The 18,128-nt window shown below is 48.5% G+C and overlaps 1 protein-coding gene across 8 annotated transcripts in view; it reads left to right on the top strand.

The window, feature by feature from the left end:
* The window catches only part of TTC7B (tetratricopeptide repeat domain 7B), a 270,335-nt gene that overhangs the window by 149,317 nt on the left and 102,890 nt on the right, over positions 1-18,128 (top strand). For all 8 annotated transcript variants that reach the window (XM_088839368.1, XM_055436426.2, XM_088839370.1 and 5 more), the window contains exon 9: positions 2,676-2,813. In XM_088839368.1, coding sequence (XP_088695494.1) covers positions 2,676-2,813 — 138 coding nt within the window. The remainder of the gene's footprint in view (positions 1-2,675; positions 2,814-18,128) is intronic.

The raw sequence follows: 18,128 nt of genomic DNA on the forward strand, positions 1-18,128 counted from the left end.
TTTCTTGCCTTAATTTAAAGCTTTGGGTTTCTTTTTCTGTGAAATGGGCTGAGATGTTTACAACAGTGAGACTGCCTGAGTCACCACATCTTTTTATTTGGAAGCCCTTTGACGTCATTGGCCCCACTTCCTCTGAAGGATACAGGTTGCCTCCATGGCTCATCTTTCCTTGACTGTCAGCTGGTGACTCCGGATGGTGTCACTTACATCCTCTCCTCTGCCTTGGCACAGTCGTGGAGGCACATATGTGCACAGGCCAGCACCCAGTGGCCTCCTGTAACTGGTATTCAGACGAGCAGATCTCACCGTGCTCCGCTGTTGGTTCTGTGGCGGGTGGATGGGGCGGGGGGAGTGCTCACTGCCATTCCCTCCTCCTCACTGGGCTCTTCACAACCTGGCATTTTAGCTTCCTTTGGGCAAACTCGGTTAGTGACAATGTAAAAGTTCTGAAAGCATGGTGACCATACACTTTTGATCTCTTGGACAATTCTGATGGAAAATATTGTGTTCTGTTATCAGGCTGTGTGCGTTCCAATTTGGAATTTGGGAAAGCTGGTGGCATCTCTAGAATGCATGCTCTCAGAGTAGAGGTCTTGGGAGTGATGTCTAACTCTCCTGCTCCCTCACTGCAGTGATAGACCCTAATAATACTCAAATTTCAGATCCCTTTGAGGCAGTCAAATTCGACTCTGTCGTATTTAATTTCCAGAAAATCTCTTCAGAGGATGATGAAATCCAAATGATGACAGTAAATAAGAAGGATGAGGTTTGCCAACCAGGACGGTTATGTTCTCCCTATAAATCATTCCACAGTTACGTAGGTAGAAATCTAAATTAAGTTGCCTTTGGAAGCCTTTTTTCATGTCCCTTTTTTTTTTCCAGTTTTTAGACAGAAAATAGATGTGCTCAATTTCAGAACCAAAATGAGAATTGCTGTGTTGTGTATGTGTGTGTATGTCTGAGAAAATTGTATTCTCCTCTGGTCCTGATTTTAACTTAGAAACATAAATTTGTCAATGGTCCCTCCGCCTACAAGAACTCATTTGGAGTTGAACTGTGTTCTTACCTCAAATCAAATTAGTTTCTCCAGGAGAAGGGAGTTATCAGAACTGTATTTTAGCACAATTACCACTGAGGCAGCACTCTGGGATATTTATTTTTTGTGGACCTGCTTGAGATTCTGTATTGTACCTTTTTAATCAAAAGGCACTGATAGATTTTCTCTTTAAAAAGAAAAAGGGAACGCGTTTGGCATAACCTGAAAATCTTTCTTAAATGATGTTTTGTTGTGTTCCCTTCTCTCCCAGGTCAATCTCAATGTGGAACATTTGGAGCAAATAAATGAGACCACTGATAGCAGGCCCTATTTCCCTCACAGCTTCTTTTGTTGGCTCCAAAGGCATTCCTAACCAGAAAAACTTACAATGAAATTTTCAAAAGCAGGCTTGTTTCCATAAGAGATGACTCACTTTGTAGGAAGTGGCCTGTCTTATATATATTTCTTATTTGACATTTAAGAGGAAGGAGTTTTAAAATGAGTAAGTACTGACAGGAGGCTACAAGTCAATGCCTTGGACTCACACAAAAGAAAGCATCCGTCTCATTAGTGAGTGAGAAGGTGTGTGCATGGCCTTTCCAAGTGTCAGGCTGGAAGGTAAACGTCAGGCTGCTGAGACCAGTGACCCTGGTCCCTCGAGAGCCAGTTTCACAGGGAAAATAGAAGGGCCCTTTCTGTGTTCCTCGGGATGGATATGTCTGGAGACTTCTGTTAATTAGAAGGGAAAAGAAGACAGGCAAAGTCTAACTTTATTGGTACTGAACTCCCTGTTAAGGAGAAAAGAAAAATGAGCTACGTTTAGAGTCTCCAGTACATGTGATGTGTTTGGAGGAACTGGTGGAGTAATTGCAAAAGTAATGAAAACAAGTTACCATGGAGAGCAGTTGATTTCTAGATAAATGAGATGAATAAGCTTGAATGCGCCTGTGGTATTTCTGTGCTGAGCAGTGGGGGTGTGAAATAGACATGCCTCCTTGTTCTCCCGAGTCCTCTGTGCTAACATCTTTTAAAAACCAAAGTCTGTTTGCTTCTTGCTTTCTTTTCTACATCTGTTCTGTGCTTCCCTGAACAAAGTTGAATGAGTCTTTGTGGTCTTTTCCAGTGAAGCTATCATACAGAGATTCGAACATTGGTTGGGTGAGAGAGGAAAAGGATGATACATTTCTGTAGGACTGATGTCCTGTCCCTGATAACACTGTTTGGCAATGGGAAGTGTGGGGCTGGGGATTTTCTCCTGCTCTTTCATGTAGAGGAGAAGCAGGATCTGTAAGTGAGACACAGCAGGGCTTCATCTGATGGATGATTCTGCTGCCCCCGAGCGCAGCTGTGTCCGCTGCGTGGCTGGCTGTGAGCCTGAGCCCAGGAGAAATCACTGTGCTTTGCATCAGCTCCTAAAGCTACCTCCAGACGCCTGCCAATGCGGACAAGTGCCCTCCAGGCCTTCTGAGTCCTGCAGTGCTCTGGGGATTTGAGTAAACGACCCCTTACTCGTGCCCTTGTCCCCAGGCCCTCGGCAAGCTCTCAGGGGCAGCAGGCCCTGAACGGCTTCCCTGCAAAAAGTAATAGCTGTGTGCACGGCCAGCTCACCATCTGCTTCTCTCTCCCGTGTTGTTTTCAGGCCAACCGGGACGCTGTACTGAGCAGGATACCTGAGCACAAGAGCGACCGTCTCATCAGTTTACAGAGCGCATCTGTGGTCTATGATTTATTGACCATTGCTCTTGGAAGAAGAGGCCAGTATGAGATGCTGTCAGAGGTACAACCCTTGAGTCTGGTTGACTTCCAGGCAGTGGGTGGTGCTGGCAGTGTGAGTGCTGGGAGGAGCTGGGCGACCTGGTCTTCACACACACACACAGGCTGTGTGTGCACTGGGATGAGCTGGCGGACCTGGTCCTGCCACACACACACCCCCAGCCCCCTTCACTGGCAGCCATGTGCCCTCGGGCCCCTCAGCTGACTTTCGCTTCCTTCTCTGCAAAATGGGAATCAGGTTGCACAATGCGATGGTGGAATTCACTAGTGCCCACTTGCTACTGATGGTCCATAAACCCACTAGGGGTGAGTTTGTGTGTAAGAGAAGGCAAGCGCTTCTCAGGCAATCACTGAAAAAGTGTGATTTCCACTCTGATCTCCATTCTCCTATCCGTGATATTAATTTCCTTGTAAAGCTGGTTTTATGTTAAGTATTGAGGCATACCTCCTGACGCACTGGTGACTTCCGGCCCGGGTGCGTTGAGTGAGCCGGGACTTCCGGCCCGCATGCGTCGAGTGAGCCGGGACTTCCGGCACACGGTTCGTGGAGTGAGCCGGGACTTCCGGCCCAGGTGCGTCCAGTGAGCCGGGACTTCCGGCACACGGTGCGTGGAGTGAGCCGGGACTTCCGGCCCGGGTGCGTCGAGTGAGCCGGGACTTCCGGCACACGGTGCGTCGACTGGGCCGGTCCAGGCTTCAGGGAGGGTGAACGGCGCCTTTACGTGGAGTCTTTGCTCACTCTGAGGAGACCCCAGTTGCTTACAGATCTTTCTGCCGCCTCATTCCTTCGGCTGCTAAGAGACATTCAGGCTGGAAGCTGCAGTTTTAGTTTCGGGAGACGCTGGTTAGTCGGAGGCCGTGCTCATGCGTTATTGAGGGACTGCCCAGAACACCAAATCTACCCCGCGGGGTGCTAGCTCAGTCACAGGATCGTTTCACCTCTTCTCCAGGGGAGTAAAAAGAAAAGAAGGAAAGAACAACTCCTTTTGTTCAAATGAACCTTTCCGCGGTATTTATCCTTCTTGTAAATGTATTGGCGTTGCAGCAGCCTCTGGGCACGCGGACGGGACTGAAGTACTGTGACAGGCTGGCTGCCGTGGGGCCGCGCCCGCCCTTAGCCTGCCGGCGCGCCGCCGCTTCAGGCAGGAGCCTTGGGGAGCAGACGAGCCTGCGAGGCTCCCATCTTTTTTAGCCTTTGGTTTGGTGACTGTGCAGGGCAACGGTTACTCGGGCTTCAAAAATAAAGCCCCTCGCAAGCTGGCTCAGATGAAGCGATGAGCCCAGACGTTCCTGTGCCAGGGTTCCCCCCCGGGGCACGTCCCAGGCTTGGGGTGGGCCCGCGTTCTTCGTCACCCTGGGGGCTTTGACTCCAGGGACCCTCTCCCCCGGCCAGCTGAGTTCCTGTCCACCGCCTCCACCAAGGAGCCCATCTGCAGGGAGAGAGCCTCGCAGCTCACAGCTGAGTTCTTCCCCGCCCCAACAACCAGTAAAAGGCTCTCGGCGTCCAAGGCTGCGTGGGGCTTGCACGACCGCTCTCCTCCCATCGTGGGGCCACAGAACCGGTCCCCGGCTTGAAATTCACCTGTGTCCGAAACAGGTGTGAGGAGCCCGGCGTGGCTGGCATGGCGGACGGGTTGGACGGCCCCTGCCTGCAGGCTTATCCTCATGCCACTAATGGCTCTGGGGGGACGGCTGTCACCTAGCGGCATTCCTCTGTGAGCCGGCGGCTCCCTGGCATGTGCTTCCGCCCGGTGTGGAATCCTGGAACCGCATTTTCAGCCAGATAGTTTTCACCTTGACATCACGCCTCGCTTCTTCCTATGGTCACGCCCTGACACCCAAGTCACTGGGTAGTCTGGTTGGTTGGCAGAGCCTTGGCAATTCAAAATTTCACCGCACTTGTCACATGGACCCTGTGGAGACAGTGCGGGGTTGCCTTGAAGGAGCTGGAGCAGAACAGTGGGAACCTTTGGAATCTTTTGAATTTTGTACCATGTCAGTGTTTTACCCATTAAAAATGTAAGTCAGTGAATCAAATATATAAAATGGAGAACATTTATTTTTTTAATCCCATATATATGCAGGCCCCGATTCTGTGCCGGGGGCTGTGATTCGGGCTGGGGGTACAGTAGCTTGATCGAGGCGGGGTCCCTGCCGGTGAGTGACCGCTAGTCCAGAAGAGGAGACAGACAAAGCAGCAGGCACTCACCATCTGGGGTGCCTGATGTTGGGAGAATCTTCATGCAGGTTCTGCATACAGTTATGGATTTGAATCCTCCGCCTTAGTTTTTCTTGCTATTTCTACTTGGGCTTGCAGATGGAGCTTTCCCCAGCAAACATTTGGTATCTGCGTTGTCTCAGATCTAAGTAGGGCTGTCGTGGGAAGAAGACAAAAACGCAGAGCATCTCGCAGGCCAGGCCTGTCTTTGGAGAGCTCTCCTCCTGGGGACAGGGGCTCGGTCCACCCTTGGTTGAGCACAGACACCCCCACCGCTCTTCGGTCTCAGGTCCTACTTAGACTGTCCTGCTTCCCTCATTTGCTGCTGTTTTCTTTCTTTTTTCTTCTTTTCATTTGCCCTTCCATTTTCTGAGGACTTTAGGTTAAAAGGCTAAGTGAATTTTTTTTTTAGTTGAGGTAAATTTATAAAACATATCAGTTCAATTCAGTTCAGTCGCTCAGTCGTGTCCAACTCTTCACGACCCCATGAATCATAGCACGCCAGGCCTCCCTGTCCATCACCAACTCCCAGAGTTCACTCAAACTCATGTCCATTGAGTCGGTGATGCCACCCAGCCATTTCATTCTCTGTTGTCCCTGACTCCTCCCGCCCCCAATCCCTCCCAGCATCAGAGTCTTTTCCAGTGAGTCAACTCGTCGCATGAGGTGGCCAAAGTATTGGAGTCTCAGCTTTAGCAGCAGTCCTTCCAGTGAACACCCAGGATTGATCTCCTCTAGAATGGCTCTAAAATCAGAGAGCTTGGGTTTGAGTTCCTGATTTGCCGCTTACTCGTTGTATGATCCCAGCAAGTCATTAACCTCTTATGCCTCAGTCTTGCCTTCTGTAAAATAGGGATAATACTCACACGCACCTCATATCATTCTGAGGCTTGTTCGCTAATCCATGCAAAGGGCTCAGAGCAGAGCCCAGTGCAAAGAGTGCATTAAACAGCAGCCGCATGCTGCCTTGCTGTTCCTACCACTCTGCACAGAACTTGCCCGGCACTGGGGAAGCAGCTGAGTACACAGGAGTGGTCTTATCTTTCCAGAAACTTCCAGTCATCGGGAACAAACACATGGAGAGGCAGCCGTTTAGAGAAGGCTGGATAGTGAAGGCATGTTGATGGCAGGTGAAAGCGCTAGACCAGGTGTGGCAGAGCCGGCGATTGGGTCACCAGGGAGGATCACAGCTGCCAGTGTGTGAATTGGCTCCTCAGGGCCTGAGAGGAGTTAAAACGTCTAAGAGCAGAGGGACAGCCTTCCCATCGAGGTCAGGGAGGCGGGAAGGTGGGAGGCCTTGCTCCCATGGAGGGCGGCGAGGAGGAGAGGACGCCGGGTGGACAGTTGGAGGCAGGTTGCCAGGCCCCGCTGTGCAGGGCCAGCTTTGTGCTGGCTGGGCCCTGTCATGAGCAGAGGGGTCACCCCCAGCAGGCTGCTGTGAGAGAGGCGGCCTCCTGCCCTCCCCCTGCTCTCGCCGTCCTCCCTTCTCTTGTCCCCAAGCAACAGCAACACTTCTGCGTCAGGACCCGCTGACTCAGGTCCTCCTGCCAGCAGGAAGAGGCCGGGGTGACTGCCTTGGCTCCCAGCCCGTCTCCTCCTTGCCCCTCCTGTCACTGACAGCTTTGCGTGGGTTGTAAGTGCTGTGCAGACCCTGCCCTTTAAGAGCTGTGCTTGGGCACTTCCCGGGCGTTCCAGTGGTTAAGACTCCGTGCTTCCAATGCAGGGAGCGCGGGTTCAATCCTTGGGGAGTTAAGATCCCACATTCCCGCTGCGCAGCATGGCCAAAATAAAAATGAATAAAAATTAGAAAACAAAAGAACTGTGCTTACTCGGGGAGCAGAGCCACTTTCCCCCAAAGAACTCTCCTCTCTGTCCTGTGTTTAAGACAAAAGTCTCTTCTCGCATCTCAAGAAGGGCCACCTTTGTGTGTCTCCACATGATGCCTTTCTTTCTCTCGGGGTGCTGTTCAGCCAGACCATGGATGAGGAGCAAGGTGTACAGAGGGAATTCCAACCAAAGGAGCGTCCCACACTCATCCTGACAGGTTTAAATACAAGCACGATGGTTGCGGTCCCTCCAGTGCTAGGAGTCTGTGTGTTTGTAAAGACTCACGTGGGGACTGCCCTGGTGGTCCAATGGCTAAAATACTCTGTGCTCCCAACAGAGGGGGCCCGGGTTTGGTAGCTGGTCAGGGAGCTAGATGCCCCATGCCACAAATAAGGCCCAGCGCAACCAGAAAAACAGACTTCCGTGAGCCCTGCTGAAAGGCTTGTGGAGGAAGGAGCGCTTCTCTTCTCCCCGTTCAGATTAGACAGTAGCACTAGTTGGCACGACAACCTGCACTGTTAAAAGTAAAGCAACAAGCACCACACTCCTTGTTTTTGAGGATGAACCCAAGCTGCTGAGGAGGTTTGTTTCTTGACTATTAATGGCTCCATTGAACGTTATGGGGTCTTTTGTGAAGGGTGTATGTATCCCCTCTATGTAGACATGGCAGCTTTAAGACAGAAATGGTATTTTTATCTTTCCCATTGAACTTGTGTTCATTTGTTTATGGTAAATCTCAACAACTCTGTAGTTCTGTGGGTAGAAATGTCTGGCTAGTGCTTGTACCAAAGGGACATTTCCACATTCCTACCCACCAAACATTATTTAATCAGGAAGCCTCATGAAAAACACTTGAAGGTCTAACTAAATCTGCTTAACCGGCCTACCGTTTGATAGTTTACATTAGCATTTGGTCTGTCGTGCAGCCCCACTCTGCAGAAACCCAGCCTTGACCTATGTGCCAAGGTCTCCGGAAGCCATTCGGGTGGCCTGATGGACTTGGAGCCACAGACTTCTGAGACATGAAGGCAGATGGTTTGGTTTATGTGCTGTCACTCCAGTCGTCTCCAACTTCGTGACCCCATGGACCGAAGCCTGCCAGGCTCCTCTGTCAGGGGATTTTCCCGGCAAGAACACTGGAATGGGTTGCCATTTCCTTCTCTAGGGGATCTTCCCAACCCAGGGATCAAACCCTTGTCTCCGTGTCTCCTGCATTACAGGCATTTTCTTTATTGCCGAGCCACCGGGGAAGCCTTGATTTGTTATAGGTACCCAGTAACCACTTGCTAAATCACCCAGTCCTTCAAAACCAATGGGCATTCTCATCCTGCTTTTCTTTGGTTTGGGGGTAAACTGTCCCTGTATATGCAATGAGTGTAGCTTCCAGAGGTCGGCCCAAAGGTTAAAGGTCATTTACTTGGGAACTCGGTCACAGAGGAAGAGGTGGGCCCCACTTGGGGCAGAGCACTGACTGGTATGTGGACTGGTATGGATCCCAGCTCTGGTCCAGCTTTGGGGGTCAACCTCAAGAGGGATCAGCTACATCGTTTTTATTGACAGTCCTGCCCCAAAGAATCTCAGCCACTGCGTGGCCACTGGTACCTACAACCCCACCAATATGAATATGTTTTTGAATTAAGCTTCATTGTTCTCTTCTTACGGCCCTCAAGGAAAAAAGTTTTTGCCTTAATGCCATATTAACCTTTTAAAAATGTATAATACAGAGGCATTAACTGGATTCACAGTGCCGTGTAACTATTATGGCTGTTTCCAAACTTGATCGTCATCCCAAATAGAAACTTGGTACCTGCTAAGCAATATTCCCCATTCCCACAGCTTCCATAACCTGGTACCTCTAAGCTAATTTCTGTGTCTGTGAATTCTGCCTATTCTGGGTACATTATAAAAATGGAATCGTGCCAATACTAATATTTTGTTTCTGGCTGATTTCAGGTAGTCGAGTGTTTTCAGGGTTCAACGATGTCGTAACGATATATCTGATAGTGTGTATCAACACTTCCTTCCTCTTTATAGCTGAATAGTATTCCATTGTGTGTGTGTGCCACATTTTGTTCACTCTTCTATTGATGGATGCGTGGGTTATTTTCACATTTTAGCTACTGTGAATAATGCTGCTGTGGACATTGGTAGACACGTATCTGAGTTCCTGTTTTCTTATATTCAGGAGTGAAATTGCCAGGTCATATGGTAATTCTTTTTAAACTTTCTGAAGAACTGCCGAACTGTTCTTCACAGCAGCTGCACCACTTTGCGTTCCAAACAGAAAGGCACAAAAATTCCAATTCCTCAGCAGCACTTGTTATTTTTGTTGTTTTTGTTCATTTTATTATAGCCATTCTAGTAACTAACATGGCACGCCATTGTGTGTTTGCCGCTGACTTCTGATGTTGGGCATCTTTTCATGTGCACGTTTGTCATTTGTGTAGCTTCTCTGGACAAATGTCTATTCAGGACCTTTGCCTGTTTGTAAGCTGGGTTGTTTGTCTCTTTGTTGTTGAGTTATACAAGTTCTTTATTTAGTATAGATAAAAGTCTTAGCAGATATATGATTTGCAAATGTATTTTCCCATTCAGCAGGTTGCCTTTTTCTTTCTTGATAATATTCTTTGATGCATACAAGTTTTCATTTCCAATGAAGCTTAGTGTACTGATTTTTTTTCTTTTGTTGCTTTTGCTTTGGTGTCATATCTAAGAATCCATTGCCAAATTCAAGGTCATGAAGATTTTTACCTATATTTTCCTGTAAGAATTTTATGGGTTTTTTTTTTTTAAGATACTGTATGGATTTTGCTCATACGTTTAGGCTGTTGACCCATTTTGAGCTAATTTTTGTGTACAGTGTCAGGTGGGGCTCAACTTCATTATTCTGCATGTGGAAATTCAGTTTTCCTGGCAACATTGTCTTAGAGGCTGTTCTTCCCCCCGTTGACTGTATTTGGTACCCTTGCCAAACATCAATTAGCCAGTAGATATGTGGGTTTGTTTCAAAGACTTCAGTTCTGTCCTATCAGTCTATATGTTTATTCTTATGACAATGCCACACTGTTTTCATTGCTATAGCTTTATAATAAGCTTTAAAATTGGGAAGTTGTGTTTTCCAACTTTGTTCTTTTTCAAGATTGTTTTGCCTCTTCCTTGTTTCTGATATGGCATCAACTCTGGATTCGTTGTATTTCACTGCACTTCTCACAATGCCTCCTTGTCTGTCTGTGCCAGCCCCCCCCGCCCCCCACATACACACACCTTACAGGCCATCTGAAAGAATAGACCCTGACACTGGATCTATATTCACGCATTCATCGAGCACCTATTTTGTATAAGACACACCCCTGGGGAGACCTGGGGCTCCTTTACTCCCCTCCCGAGGTCTTGCACGTGCTCAGGGGCACACTGAAGTTCCTGGTGGCTGGAGCCAGGGGAGACGGAAAGACCAGAAGGTGACTGCAGTTGCGGAGGGAGGAGGTTGAGGAGTGAGACGCCCGTTTCCTGAGTAAGTGACTCATCTGTAAGAATAGCAAAGAGCCGCATTAGTGAGAATGGCTGCAGCAGTATTTGCACAGAGCCCTGGGGGCCCTTCACTCACTGTGCAAACTTTGTGTTTTTTTCATTCAAGAAGTATTTATTGAGAAGCTACCATCAGACATTATTCTGGATTTTGATGATATAGAGTAAACAAACAAAAAAACCCCCACAAAATCACTGTTCTCATAAAAGTAACAAAAATAGAAAAAAAGCACCTGTAGGTGAAAGAGTATTTTTGAAGTTATGACAAGTTGACTGAAAACAAATCAGCAGTTACAATGGAAAACAAAAAATACTGAGAAAATGCATTCAACAGTCGATCTAGAACTGTGTGTTCAACGAAGTTAGCATCCGTTGACGAGGTCAAACATGCCAGTTATTAGATGAGAAACAGACTGCCTCTTCCTTTGCTGTTGCTGTTGCTCAGCTGCTAAGTTGTGTCTGGCTCTTTGCGACCCCGTGGGCAGTATCCTGCCAGGCTCCTCTGTCCATGGAACTTTTCAGGCGTGAATACGGGAGTGGGTTGTCATTTCCTTCTCTAGGGCAGTCTTCCCAGATCAGGGATCGAACCCATGTCTCCTGCACTGGCAGGCAGCTTCTTTACCACTGAGCCACCTGGGAAACCCGACTCTTCCATGAATAGATTCTAAACCCTTAAAATCCAGTGTTATCACTGTGCAGACTTGATCCGGTTGCTTCATATAGTTGAAGGGACAGCGTGCCGGAGGGTGGCGTCCAGGGTTCACGCTCTATAATAAAGCCTGTGACCTTTGAAAAACAACCCACTCTCCTCCTCCTACTGTGGCCAGGGACAGTGTGGCCTCCAGTTTAAGCATTTGCCAAAGCAGCAGCGCGTAGAAGCTCCTCTGCCGTATCACGGTTATAGGGCAAAAAGAGAAACAGGACGCGGGGGCTAAGATGTGGGGTGTGCTCAATTTTATTCCCAACTTAAGGGGAGAAAACTTGAGCAAGCCTTGACGGATGTTGTCTATATTTTCTCAAAGCTGGGTGGGAGGACTTTTATTTGTAGCTGAGAGTCCCATCAGCCTGCCTTTGTAGATGCTTTTCTTGGCCCCAGACTCTTTGTAGAGTTGATCTCTCGAACTGCACTTTAATTTGTACTTTTATTAATATATTTAGTTAATTTTTAAAAATTAACTGAAATAAGGGCTCTGAGCTGAGCATCATGAGACCTGGATTCTAATTTCAGGTCTGCCACTGTGTGACTGTGGGCAGGTTCTGTCTCTTCTCTGAGGCTTAGTTTCCACATCCTTAGTAAAGTAAGAACAGGAAGAGATCATGTCAAAGGTCAGCATATTCCCTGATTATGTCAATCCATGGATTTAAGATAATGGTCTAACAAATCTAAATTACTTAGTTTTTTATTGCTAATGTTAAAAAAATGAAATATCATATACCATGTTCAATTATTAAAAATTGTCACGCAGCTTCCAGGCGTCACAATGATTACTTGACTCATTAAGTAACTATGATGAAGCAAAGAAAACCTTCCTACTTGGTTGGCTGAAGAATCTAGGTTATGAGAACTTTTAGGATGTGGCCGTCACGTCCACAAAGGTGAATAAGGAAGTTCGCTGTGTTATTTGTTCTATTTTAATAGTGATGGATTTCAGACTTCAGCTCCAGGCTAAATTTGAGGGGTATCTGATTATTTTATCCATCCCCCCTCCTCCATGGGTTTTTGGAGGCTGAAGCTCACCCTCGAATTCCAAAAATAGACGCTGGCTTTTCCTTGCTTGAGGTATCATACAGCTGTCACTGCCATGCTCCCAGTTCGTGTCATTGGGCTGGGAAGGTAATTGCTAAACGCTTTTCTTGTGCCAGAAGAAATTCTCATTCCTGGAGCCCCCTCAGAGATGGCCGATTGAGGAAGAGCCAAAATAGGGCACGGGAAAGGATGAGCTCTTGCTACCGAAAGGAAATCACAATTTTGGAAGTGACATTTTGACTACCACTCAAATGATTAGGATGCCAGCTAGAGTCTAATAACTGTTCTCCCAAATATTCTTGGTATTAAGTGAGTGCTCTCTGGGACTTAGAGAGGTGGCAGCCGTATGTTGACAGTGAACGGGAGCCTCTTTCCTGGTGGAAATAATAACTGTCGCCAAACCCACCTTCTTTTCTCGTGAGGGAGACGCCGCTGCTGCGTGTGGGTGACTCAGAGATATGCGGACCCTAGGCCTGCACCACCATCTCTCCTCCGGATACCGGAAGAGGAGAAAGGCCAGCTCTCATCTCCCCTGTCCTGCTGGGGGCTCCCTCCCACCCTCCTCTGCCCTCCACTGGTGCCTCGATCCCAGGGCTCCCCACAGCAGACCTTGTCCTGCAGCAGCATCTGCTTCTCTGATGGAAGCAACAGCAGCAGCAACATGCTTATTCAGTTTACTCTCTGCCAGCCACTCTGCTAAGAATTTTACATTTTATTCACTCACTAATGTTTATTTATGGGCCGAGCTGTGTGGCATGTGGGACCTTAGCTGCCTGTCCAGGGGTCGAACCTGAGCCCCCGAATTGGAAGCACAGTCTTAAGCGCTGGACCGGCGGGGAAGTCCTTCTTCTGAGCGTTTTCCTGTGCTCCTTCCTTTAACCCCACAGCGAGGCTCTGGCTGATGAGCGGGGAGTCGGCGTGGTGTCAGCACGTCCTATGCCTCCTCTCCAGGCACCAGCCTGCTTGGTGACCGAGGCTGCCTCTTTCATGCACCCCACTCCCATCTGGCTTCCCCCCCAAAAGCCTACATCTTCTTAAAAATCCATTTTCATCCGTACTTCCTTTAAACTGGAGCCATTATTGAAATGTGAATTATTTTATTTTGTAGCACATAGTCTCTTCCCAATCCCCCTACTTTATTAAAACTGGAAATTTAAAATTTATGGACAAGATGTTATGTTATGTTATGATCTGCATCAAAATAATATGTTGGGGAGAAATGTGTTAGGGATATGCATGAAACAAGATTGAGAATTGAGGGACTTCCTTGGTGGTCTAGTGGCTAAGCCTGCACTCCCGAGACAGCGGCCCAGGTTCAATCCCTGGTCAGGGAACTAGGATTCCCACATGTCATAACTAAGACAAGTGCAGCCAAATAAATATTAAAAAAAAAGATTGAGAATTGAGTTGATAGTTGAAATAAGGTGACAGGTAGGTGGGGATTTATTTTGTTATTTCCCCATCTTTGTCTTAGTTTGAAAATTTTCAATAATAAAAATTTTTAAGAAGAAAGAAACTGGAAATTTTTACTCTATCACATACAGCTATGATTAGGATGCTTAAAAGGTACAGTTAAACAGGATCAAGGTGAGCAAACCCTGGTCTAAGGAGCAGCGGCTGTGGATGGCAAGAGCCGCAGTGACACCCCGAGTCCCCCGTGCACTTGGATGCGTTCTCTTCCTTTGTGATGCTGACCTGAGGGGCTTCCCTGGTGGCTCAGCGGTGAAGAATTCCACCTGCAATGTAGGAGATGCTGGTTCAGTCCCTGGGTCAGGAAGATCCCCTGGAGGAGGGCATGGCAACCCACTCCAGGATTCTTGCCTGGAGAATGCCATGGACAGAGGAGCCTGGCGGGCTGCCTGCCATGGGGTCGCACAGAGTCAGACGCGACCAAAGTAACTGAGCACACACGCACGCCTGTTGACCTGAGCCGCTTGGAGATTTATATAATCTCAGCATTTTCAGGCACGTAGAGGACATGTCCCGCAGCTTAGCGGGGTGCTTGGCATCAGGAGCTCAGGAACAGCTGGAGCTGTCTGGGCACTTTTTCCGAGCCAGCTCTCAGAAAGGCTGCCAAGAGCCCACAGGACAGAGCCATCCACTGTGAGGCCAGAGCTCGGATATTTCAGAATCAGGGCGAAAGGTTCATTTGTAATTGTTGGCTTGCATTTCCTGTCTCTCTTTATAACACCCCTACAGTTTATACTGGAATGTGTGTTGTTACAGTAATGAGGAAGGGGTCCGAGCTGGGGAGGCCTGTGAAAGGGTTGCATGTCGGAGAAACCAGGGCCCGTCTCTGTGAAACCGTGCGCCTTTGAGATGGCCTGTGGTGCTAGCGGACACCGTGAGATCTGTAGTTTCTTGAAAATCCTGCAAGATGGAAAGGCCCCAGCCCTCAGAGGACGCAGAAACAAGGGCTCCATCAGCAGTAAAAAAAAAAATATATATATATATATATATACACGTTGCTGAATCTCAGAAATAGTTCAGGGAACATGTGGCATTTTTAGGAGCCATTTCTTTAGCCAAACTTTGCTTTATGTGGCGAGAGGGGGCCCAGCCGTTTGAGCAGCTTGTCTGTAAGGAACGTCTCAGAGGCAGGGGGAGCTGTGGCCCCAGCTCCACAGCAGACCACTGGGTAGATTCCGCTCTCCCTGTGCTCTGAGCCCGGCGCGGTCCTGTATGGAGCTCCGCTCCGCCGCCTCCTCTGTGAGTGGAACAGTACCTGTGTGGACGGCATCACCAACTCGATGGACGTGAGTCCGAGCAAACTCCAGGAAATGGTGGAGGACAGGGAGGCCTGGCGTGCTGCAGTCCATGGGGTCGCAAGGGGTTGGACACGACTGAGCGACTGAACAACCATCTGTTGGGCCTAGTCGGGTCACTGACCAGGATGAGGCAGTTCTCATAAAGCAATCAGAACAGCGCCTGGCTGCAGTGTTAGCCAAGAGCTTGTGGCCTCAGCCGTCTGGGCTGCGGAGTAACAGAGTACTGCAGGCTTGTACACAAGTGTTTATTTCTCTTAGTTCTGGAGTCTGGGAAGTCCAAGGTCGTGACTGGCAGATTTGCTGTCTAGTGAAGGCTCACATCCGGGTTGCAGACTGCCTGCCGTGTCTGGAGGAGCAAGGGATCTCTCCCTGGCTCCACCCTCCTGACCAGGGCCCCCTCATATCACATGGGGTTAGGTTTTAACATATGAATTTTAGGGGGGACACAAACATTCACTCCGTGCTGCTTACTGATAGTCACTCAGTCGTGCCCGACTCTTTGCAACCCTGTGGACTGTAGCCCACCAGGCTCCTCTGTCCATGTAATTCTCCAGGCAAGGATACTGGAGTGTAGCCATTCCCTTCTCCAGGGGATCTTCCTGACCCAGGGATCAAACCCAGGTTTCCCACATTGAAGGCAGAGTCTTTACCCTGTGAGCCACCAGGGACACCCCATATCACTTATTAAGGAAATAATAAAACTCACACTCTAGCTTCCCGGGTGGAGCAGTGGTAAAGAATCCGCCTGGCAATGCAGGAGATGCAGGTTCAATCCCTGGGTCAGGAAGATCCCCTGGAGGAGGGAATGGCAACCCACTGCAGTATTCTTGTCTGGAGAATTCCACGGACAGAGAGGCCTGGCGGGCTGCAGTCCATGGGGTCGCAACGAGCAGACACGACTGAGGGCACACGCAGCACAAACATACATTCAAGTTTAGTTCTGTAAAGTTCTACATTATTTTCAAGGGTCTCAGTCCAATCCTTTCCTAAGTGAGGAAACATTTTATAAAGTACTTATTTCTGATACAATGTATTATGTTTGAATTTTCACATAGTAAATTTGGGTAAAGTGACAGGCATCATGTTACATTTTCTTTCTTCATTTAAGAATATTCATTAAAGCAAAAAGGTAGTAGCCAGTCTACTAGCCTGGATCTGAAGTACTGTTGCTTATTCTGTATTAACTAATTTAATCTTCCTGATAATTTTCTACATTACTTACCGTTGTATTTCCCATTTTATAATGAGGAATCTGGGTAAGGGGGGTTAATTGGCTTGCCCAGATTCACACACTTAATCTGTGGTGATGCCCAGATTGTTTCTGGCTGCTGTTCAGGTGAAGCTCCTATTCTGGAAGGTTCTTAGGCAGAAGTGGTACAACCACTTGTTGGGGCCTGGGAGGTTCAGTTCAGTTCAGTTCAGTTGCTCAGTCGTGTCCGACTCTTAGCGACCCCATGAACCACAGCACGCCAGGCCTCCCTGTCCATCACCAGCTCCCGGCGTTCACTCAAACTCATATCCATCGAGTCGGTGATGCCATCCAGCCACCTCATTCTCTGTCGTGCCCGTCTCCTCCTACCCCCAATCGCTCCCAGCATCAGAGTCTTTTCCAGTGAGTCAACTCGTCGCATGAGGTGGCCAAAGTATTGGAGTTTCAGCTTTAGCATAAGTCCTTCCAATGAACACCCAGGATTGATCTCCTCTAGAATGGACTGGTTGGATCTCCTTGCAGTCCAAGGGACTCTCAAGAGTCTTCTCCAGCATCACAGTTCAAAAGCATCAATTCTTCGGCGATCAGCTTTCTTCACAGTCCAACTCTCACATCCATACATGACCACGGGAAAAACCATAGCCTTGACTAGACGGACCTTTGTTGGCAAAGTAATGTCTCTGCTTTTTAATACGCTATCTAGGCTGGTCATAACTTTCCTTCCAAGGAGTAAGCGTCTTTTAATTTCCTGGCTGCAATCAGCATCCGCAGTGATTTTGGAGCCGAAAAAAATAAAGTCTGACACTGTTTCAACCGTTTCCCCATCTATTTCCCAAGAAGTGATGGGACCAGATGCCATGATCTTCGTTTTCTGAATGTTAAGCTTCAAGCCAACCTTTTCACTCTCCTCTTTCACTTTCATCAATAGGCCTTTGAGTTCCTCTTCACTTTCTGCCATAAGGGTGATGTCATCTGCATATCTGAGGTTGAAGCCTGGGTACACCTTCGTGGCCTCCAGTTCAGTTCAGTCGCTCAGTCATGTCCAACTCTTTTCAGCCCCATGGACTGCAGGAAGCCAGGCCTCCCTGTCCATCACCAACTCCCAGAGTTTACTCAAACCCATGTCCATCGAGTCGGTGATGCCATCCAACCATCTCATCCTCTGTTGTCCCCTTCTCCTCCTGCCCTCAGTCTTTCCCAACATCAGGGTCTTTTCCAGTGAGTCAACTCTTTGCAAAAGTATTGGAGTTTCAGCTCAAACATCAGTCCTTCCAATGAATATTCAGGGTTGGTTTCCTTTAGGATTGACTGGTTTGATCTCCTTGTTGTCCAAGGGACTCTCAAGAGTCTTCTCCAGCACCACAGTTCAAAGCATCAATTCTTCAGCTCTCAGCTTTCTTTATGGTCCAACTCTCACATCCATACATGACTACTGGAAAAACCATAGCTTTGAGTACACGGACCTTTGTTGGCCAAGTGATGTCTCTGCTTTTTAATAAGCTGTCTAGGTTGGTCACAGCTTTTCTTCCAAGGAGCAAGCGTCTTTTAATTTCATGGCTGCAGTCACCGTCTGCAGTGATCGTGGAGCCCGTGACAAGGCTGTAGGTAACAGAGCCCAACCGGTTCTTTCAAGCAGAAAAGCCATCTACCGGTGGAAACCATTCAGCACCAGAGTCCATAGAAGGCTGAGGATCAGGAGTGAGCAGAGATGAGAATCCATAGAAGGCTGAGGATCAGGAGTGAGCAGAGATGAAGGAGGCTCCTGCCCCAGTTTGGGAGGATAGAGTGAGCTCTGGAGGGCCTCCACCAACCCGGCTGCTACTGTGGCCCCAGGCCCAGCCACAGAAACCAGTTTCCAGCAGCCCGCTCCCTGCCCTGACCTCTGGAGGCAGCTCTCTGGTGGGAGCACCTGGTTGGCCGTACTCGGGTCACATGACACACTCCTATTTCTTCCCTTCTTCATTCATCCGTAGGCCTGGCTGCCGGGAAGGGAGAGTCTGTGCCCCTTTCATCCAGGGTGTCCT

Source organism: Moschus berezovskii, chromosome 9 (genome assembly GCF_049115385.1).
Source record: "Moschus berezovskii isolate FMDL1 chromosome 9, NW_MosBer_1.0, whole genome shotgun sequence".
In the NCBI taxonomy this organism is placed as follows: domain Eukaryota; kingdom Metazoa; phylum Chordata; class Mammalia; order Artiodactyla; family Moschidae; genus Moschus; species Moschus berezovskii.